Source organism: Dipodomys merriami, unplaced genomic scaffold (genome assembly GCF_024711535.1).
Source record: "Dipodomys merriami isolate MVZ:Mamm:240054 unplaced genomic scaffold, mDipMer1.0.p SCAF_286, whole genome shotgun sequence".
NCBI lineage: Eukaryota > Metazoa > Chordata > Mammalia > Rodentia > Heteromyidae > Dipodomys > Dipodomys merriami.
The window spans coordinates 924452-932849 of NW_027204337.1; the positions used below are offsets into that span (position 1 = coordinate 924452).

General features: G+C 41.0%; 1 protein-coding gene across 1 annotated transcript; it reads left to right on the forward strand.

Annotated features, from left to right (window-relative positions):
* The first annotated feature begins 706 nt into the window (after positions 1 to 706).
* Positions 707 to 1027, forward strand: LOC138838647 (protein yippee-like 5). The gene has a single exon (XM_070038043.1). The coding sequence runs from the start codon at positions 707 to 709 to the stop codon at positions 1025 to 1027; it is 321 nt and encodes a 106-aa protein (XP_069894144.1).
* Positions 1028 to 8398: the final 7371 nt, after the last annotated feature.

An 8398-nucleotide genomic window follows, 5' to 3' on the forward strand; every position in this document is an offset into this window, starting at 1 on the left:
TCAGATTCCCCCACCAAATGCAAATACTACCTTGCAATCTTGGCTGCAAAAGAGAAGTTAGGGGCTTCGACCCAGCTGAGGAGCGAGGAGTCATTGGCAGGGCCGACCTCACCGCCGCTCTGGGTCTCCTTGACAGATGGAAAATCTGAAGGAAGAAAAGCACTTACTTTAAGACATAGAATGGTGGCACCAAGAGTTTGAGATGCTTTGGACGGTTTCAAGTGTTCTTCCTGATTTCTGTCCCTTCATTTCTTATATTTCTGCCAGCAAGAGAAGCACTGGTAAGTACCACAAAGCATCCATTTTTTCCTACTGTGGGACACAGTAAAGTTCCTAAGAATTAACAGACAAAGGACATCTGTGAAAGCTTTCACTCCATTTCAGAAGTATGTGGCTGAAGGGACTTGAGATTCCACTAAGTCATGAGGCTTGAACTCTGGGCCTAGGCACTGTTCCTGAACTCTTCAGCTCAAGGCAAGCATTCTACCACTTGAGCCACAGCACACTTCCAGTTTTCTGGTGGTTAATTGGAGATAAGAGTCTCATAGATTTTTCTGGGCTGGATTTAACTGTGATCCTCAGATCTCAGCCTTCTTGAGTAGCTAGGATTACAGGTGTGAGCCACCAGCACCAGGGTCTGTTGAATGTTTTATTTGTATTATGTGAGTCTCATAAATGCAAGGTTTTTAGAACTTCAGCTAGCAAAATGGGAGGAATTTTCCTTGATCATATTGGTGGTACTCACCTGTTTTCTTGTGCAAACTGTGGTATGATCCTCACAAACCGCTCAGAACTCATCTCTATTCGGTTTACAGGTGCCACTGGTAGAGCATTTCTTTTTAACAAGGTAGTTAATCTGCAGTACAGTGAAGTTCAAGATGGAGTCATGCTCACTGGCTGCCACATGGCTCGAGATGTGAGCTGCAAAAACTGCAATAGCAAACTGGGATGGATCTATGAGTTTGCCACTGAAGACAGCCAGCGTTATAAGGAAGGCTGTGTGATCCTGGAACGTGCCCTAGTTTGAGAGAGTGAGGACTTTGAAGAGCATGTACCATCAGATAAGTCTCGAAGAAAAAGAGGTAAATCCATCTTTTGACAGGTTTCCTTCACTGAAAACAAATCTACTTACATACACTGTCACCTTAGCATCAGAGTCGGATTCATGAACTGCGGAACAAGAGGTTGTGAGAATCTAAGATGGAACCTTTCTCTCTCTCTCTCTTTTTAATTTGGTATTTTCCATCCAACAGAAGTGTGTAGAGAATATGATGCACATGCTGTTATTTTTTCCCTTTGTTTACATCTTGAGGCAGAAGAGTCTCTGCAGCTACATGGTAGGCTATGTGAGGAAAAAAATTGGGGCTCTTAGAGTGGGAAAAGTGGGTTTCATGTAAACTTTGATGGAGACTAAGTCAGGAGCATGGTTTTACAACTTATTTGGGCTTCATTTTAAAACTTTTTTAACCCAGTTATTTCACTTGATTTGCTAGCTTCAGAGAAGAGATCCAAATCTGTGCCCAGCGCTAAAGGCTCAATGTTAGTATGGCTTGTGCTGGCCAGTGTGACATATTCTTGTTGGAGATGAACTGTAGCACCAGAGCCCATTTTTTCTTGTCAGTCTTGGCCCAAAGATGTCACCATTCCCAGTTACTTGTCACCACATAATTGGTGTTGATTGGAAATTTTTTTTGAAATGGCGCAGAATTGCTTGGTTGTCTTTTTCCATAGTAATATAAATAAACATAGTAATATAAATAAAGTAATAGTTGGACTAAAAAGAGAAGTCAGGAGTCAGGGCATCAAGACCTGTATTGTGGAAGAGGCACAACTTAACTTGATATAAAGCTGGAGGTGTAATATATCACAATATCTAATTCACAGAAGATTGCGTAGATAGAGTCTCAGTTCTCCATCCTCCAGGATTTGCTCTTCATTATCAGCTGCTAAGGCATAGGTGTGCTATTGAAACACCCCATTGGGCAGGTTAGAGGACAGATCTTCAGACACTCAGGGATTCAAGTAACCTGCTTGCGATGACCTGGAGCGTTCCCTCTCCAGACTCTGAGCTACCAGGCTCTGCTTCTTTTAGATGACAATTTACTGGAAGTATTCAGAGTCTCTGATTCTTAACTGCATTTTATTAATACATTTGAAGAGGGAGAGATTCAGGAGGAAGGTGTATTTTTAGGAGGAGATTCCAGACCTCCATGGAAATCTGTTTGTTAAAGTAACACACACACACACACACACACACACACACACACACACACACAATTATAAAAATTCAATACCTAAGCCTATATGAAATATCACTGCAAAAATCACAAATATGTATCACAAATATATATATGTTCTATATTTACTGTCCAATGAAAATGTAAGAACTCAAAATATAAGAACTGATTGTTGAATAGAGACATATAGAGCAACATATTAATAAAGTGTGATTGATGCACAAAAGCAAATGTGAGACAGACACACTGATACTCAGACAGAAAATTTCCCTACACACACTACTTCCCCAATCACCATATTCAGGTTACCTGATACTGATGCAGTTGAGGATTCTCCTGAGCACATGTCCATGCGAGCAGCAGAGGTAGCAGCAGGACTCTCATGCTGTGGGGCTTTCTGTCTCCTCCATAGTTGGGGAGGGTGGCATCTCCTCCAGGTTTTATGGGACTCTCCTGTGGGTCAGTCTCCCCGATGCACAAATCAGTGCTCACCATCGAGTGGTGTTGACTCTTTCCCCCTCTACCCCCCAAATATCCTGCTTGGCACAGGTGGTCTGGAGGGAATATTCCAGATCACCAGGCAGATGAGCAACAAGAACATGGTGAGCTGAGGACTGTCATGTTTATGGGAACACAGTGACCTGATCAGCACTTCCATGTACACAATTGTTAATTTTCTCTGACTTCGGAGTTAGAGAACTTGATGGAAGGGCAACCCAGTCTCCTTCATTCCTGTTGAAGGTGAAATGGTGATTCTTCCTTGATACTAGGGTTCGTTTAACTCTCAGGTGGGAAAAGTGAAGTCCTGGGGACAGATGGCATCATAATCAGATGGAAGGTTCCAGGCCAGCCCAGCCCATGTGAAAGTCCTGGAGTCTCTTTCCTCCAGCTGACTACCCAAAGGACACAGGTACAGATGTGGCTCAAGCAGTAGGGTGTTATCAGGGAGAAAAATAACATCTAAGACACAGCAGCCCAGCCCTGAGTCCAAGTCCCAGGACATGTTCTAAGTAAAAGTAAAGTATTAACTCAATGTCTTTCTCTGTCCATTAGAGAAACAGTGACTTCTCTAGATGTCTCTTAGAACATTCTTGATCAGACACTCCTATGGACTGACCACATTCCTCAAGTGACAGTTGAAGGAAAATACCCCTGGGGATATTAACTTTCTAACCATGGGATGAAGATCACAGTGAACCCCAGGTGGGAGAGTCAGTAGTCAATACCTATGGACTTTATGGACAGATGTGGAGGTGCTGGCGGAGTGGATGTGTGCTTTTGACAGCATGCACAGATGAGCTTTGCACATAATTTTCTGACCAAGAGCCTAACAGTGATGTGATGGGCAAAAGGCAGAGTGGAGTCTTCAGATCAAAGTCAAAGAATAGTAACTCCTTCTCCTTTAGAGATGAATTACAATCAACTACTCAGAAAAGTCAGAAGTGATGCTCTGTTTTAACTGGTAGAGTGCTAGCCTGGAGCAAAAAGAGACTCAGGGACAGAGTCCAGGCCCTGAGTTCAAGGTCCAGGACTGGCCAAACAAAAGTTGGGAAGTGAGGGATGGAATGGAGATGTTGATAATGAGACGGCTGGAGTGACTCAGATTTTCCAATCCTATTTGAAGCTCTACCCCGTGACCTTCACTTCTCATCTTAGGTTTATTTGTTCGATAAGGAAAGATGATGATTTTTTGGAGAGAGGCTAATTCACAATGTGATCATCAGATCCCTTCCTCCTGAGTCACTGAGATAATAACCAGGAGCCACCAATACCTAGCCTCATGAACACAGTCTTCAGCAACTTGAGAACAGTCACCCAGTCAAAGGGTAGAGTAGAGTGAAATCTCCAGCCAGCCTTGGTCTCAGCTCCTGCTGCGTGGAAAGATAGGGTGGTGTTTGGAAATGTTTAATCCAACAAAATAAGAATCCACCCCATACACCCCCCCCCACCATTGACTGGGGAAGGGGAATCTACAGTACATAAATCTGGAAAATTCCAAATACTATGACATCATGAAAACTAACCCAAAAGAAAGGCTTATGACATCTAAAGGTGAGGACACAGAATCTCTTCAAATGAGTAAATCCCAAGTTCAGAACAGGAAAAATGTCAGAAAATACTGGATTCCTTAGGGATGGAAACCATTTTGTTTTATCACTGTTCAATTAATAGTGATTTTTTTCTCTCAGTCTCAGTCTTAGCCTCCAGGTGTAATCTAATTTTACTTTTCAGGAATGGTTAGGAAAAGAAAGAGTTTTCTGGAAGGAATCAGTCTCAGGAACCTCAGTTGGTCCATTTCCATGCGATCCTCAAATTCATGTCTTGGTGGGGTGTGGATCTGTGTGAATTCTGCCCATCCATTGGGCGCTAGTAGTGCATGTTTTGGATCCACTCGTGTACGGAGGGCATCTGGGATGCTAGTCATGGCCCCAGGAGCACAGATTTTCCCAAGACAGAAATGCATGCATGTGCAATCAGTTTATTAAGTCATTCTGAGAAGTATCAAGATCAGAAGAAGAAGGGATGAAGAAGGAAGTCCAGGGAGAAGCACCCATGGCTTCACCTACAGGGGGAAACACAGATCTGAGGGACCAGGCGACTGTATTTTGGTGGAGGAGATGCTCACCCTGTGGAGAGACTGGCATCCTGCATGCTCCCCATTTCCACCACATCTGTAAAGTTGTCAGGAAAGAAGAAGACAATACATCAGACCCAACACGCACTCCACGGGGGAGCCTCAGACCTGGTCAACATGAGTGGGAAATCCCTCACTGTCAGAGTGGTATTTGTGACCCCAGTGGACACAGGGACAGAGGACACATGATCCTGAGAGTGAGTGCAAGCCAGCCATGATTTTAACTGTGTGTCTGTGTATGTGTATGTATATGTATGTATGTATGTATGTATGTATGTATGTATGTATGTATGTATGTATGTATGTATGTATGTATGTATGTATGTATGTATCTATCTATCTATCTATCTATCTATCTATCTATCTACCTATCTCTCTATCTATCTATTATCCTTCTGTCTATCTACCTGACAGCCTGCCTGCCGGCCTATCTATCTATCTTTCTTTCTTTCTTTCTTTCTTTCTATCATTTATTTTTATCTATCATCCAGCCTGTCTATCCATCTACCTATCCATATTCTCTCTACATCTGTCTTGTATCTACCTGCATATCTATCTATCTTGATATATAAGTAAATGAACACTGGTCCTATGCTTCAAGTGACAGAAAACCACCCTACATATTGTGGTTTAATCTCATGTAACTCCAGAAATAACATGAAACACCCAATAAAGGAAAATGAAATGTATTGATAAGAAGATCAGTTGGAAAGCATGACATTGATCAAGATTGTAAATGGAGGGGGTGGTAGTGATAGGGGAAGAATTCTGGAAGGGGTGACATTGGTTGGGTGAGGGTGAGACAGTTCCAAGGCGTGTTTGTATGGAGATGTGAGCATACATTTGTTTTAATTGTCTTTAAATGGTTGTACAAAGAAGTTCCCATTCTACAAACAGTATATGAATACAAGGTGTCTAATACTGTCATCCATATTTCTTAACCCATCCCTTCTGTGAGCTTACATTTTCCGAGTAACAGACACTAACACGAATCTTATGATAACAACCAGAAAAGCCAACTATCCCACAGATACACTTTTGTCTGACCTTTTGTCTAGTATGTTTCTTTAATTTTATTTGTAGATTTATGGTTTCTTGAGAATCATTCAGTTCCAGGTGACCCTTGTGCTTTAAAGTTTATTTTTGAGAGGGGGACTATCCTTTTATTTTCCTCTATTAACTTTGAGTAGGTTATAGTCTGAAAATGAAATGTGTTTAAAAGTATTGACTTTTTTGTGCATGAAATGAAATAAGGTTGAACTCAGAAAGCCCAGTCAACTATGGTAAAATCCATGTAAAATCAGGACTTCTGTGTATGTGTTTAGTGGAGAATTAGCTCAAAATTGACATTAGACATAGATGATCCATTCTGATTTCACATTTGCTGCCCAAACCCAGCCAGACTTCTTGGGGGTGATGACATCATGAAAACAGGGCATACCCGGTTTCTTTGTTTAATCTCAGTTCCTGACTGACTCTTCCAGAAAAAATACCTTTATGATCATAAAAATACACAGACACCCCATTTGTTGTTCCATTTTTTATAACTTCTTGAAATCAAGAAGAAATCAAGAAGGAAAGCAAGAAGAATAGTAGGAGCCCTCTGATTTTCAGAACTACATGGGAGAAGAAAAAAAAAATCTAACCGGCTCAACTCAGCTCTCTGTTCTGAGATCTGTGGATTGTGGTCCAAGCCAGCCTGGGGGAAAAGCCATAAGACTCTGATTTCCAATGATGAACCACCAGAAAACTGGAAGTGGCACCATATATATATGGCTCAAAGTGGTAGAGCACCAGCCTTGAGTGGAAAAAGGTCAGGGACAGCACCTAGGGTCTGAGTTCAAAGGGATCAAGAAGCATTGTATTCATGATGTAAAGAGATCTTTGGAAATCCTCAAACTAAGGTTTTGAAAGAAGAGGTACCAGCCCTCAGAAAATGACCAGACAGAAAAGACAGAATGAAACAATAAGGTGGAAGGTCTCTGTGGCCAAACTGATGGAGTAGAAGACAGGGCCTCAGAGCAGGAAGAAAGAGCAGATCCAGTGTTAACAAACTTAATTCTCTGATTAAAAGATACAGACTGGGTACTTGGATCTAAATGAAAACCCATCCACCTGTTGTTGACAGGAGACAAATCTGGCCAAAAGGAGCAGATACATCATCGAAATGAAAGGTTGGAATACAACCTTTCAATACAATAGGCTGAAGCAGCAATCCTAAGATCAGATAGAATAGATTTTAGTTTTCTATAAAAGTTCCAGAGACTTCCATGATTTTTTAAAAATTACTTAGGTATTTGTTTATTATATTGCTTTACTCTTTTCTTTACCATTTCCTATAGATTTTAATTACCAATTTCAAATAACATATATAAATATATATTATTTTATATATAAACACTATATGATTTATATATATATACATATATATATATACACACACATATATAATTTGTTTCCATTCTATATACTTCTTGGTAGATCATCCAGGCAAAAATCTCAGCAAAGAAAGCTCAGGCCTAAATAGCTACAGGGGACAACTAGATTTAACCAACATCTACAGAATCTCTCTCACCCAACAGTTTCAGAACAGACGTTCTTCTCAGCACATTCTACAAAATTGGTCATATGTTAGGTCACCAAGCCAATTTGTGAAATTTTTTTAACTGAAATTATTTCTTGCATCCCATACCCGAATGAGCTGGAGAGAGAGAGAGGATATATGAATGGACAGATGGATAGATGGATGCATAGATAGATAGATAGACAGACTGATAGATGGGTAGATGGATACATAGATAAATAGATGATAGATAGATCGACGGCCAGACAGATAGAGGTAGATAGATAGATAGATAGATAGATAGATAGATAGATAGATAGATAGATAGATAGATAGATAGATAGATGATAGATAGACAGTCAGACGGATGGATGGACAGATGGACCCAAGGACGGATGGATACATAGACCTCATTTTCTTTATCCATTCATCCACAGAGGGGCTTCTGGGTTGGTTTCCTATCTTAGCTATGGCGAATGATTTTCTGAGGTCAGTGCTCTGTAAGACGGTTCTCCCTTCCTCTTTGTGGATGTGCACACACAACACTGGCAAACGTCCTCATCCCAAGTCAACTGAGCAAACATAACTCCCATATTGACCCAAGGATTTTTTTTGTTTGGACAGATTAAATAAAGAAAATCCGTTCATTTGCTCTCTGAACTTTTCAGAAAACTTGGCTACCAACACAGTGCACACATTTTCATCAGCTTCTGGTCCTTTCCAGAAACAGGTCACTAACATGGTGAGGGTCTACTGCTCTGTCCCCACTTTTGACATTGAATTTCTTGAAATAAGCTACTCAAAAAAAGCCAGAAGTGGCACTGTGGCTCAAGTGGTCGAGCACCCAGCCTGAAGTTCAAAGAAGTTCAGGGAGCAGTGGCCTATGCCCTGAGTTCAAGACCCACAACCAACAAAAACAACAAAAATGAAAACAAATAACAACCTCTTGTTTCCATTACTTGG

Coding starts and splice junctions, on each gene's coding strand:
- LOC138838647 (XM_070038043.1), top strand. CDS start 707: ATGGGAGGAATTTTCCTTGATCATATTGGTGGTACTCACCTGTTTTCT.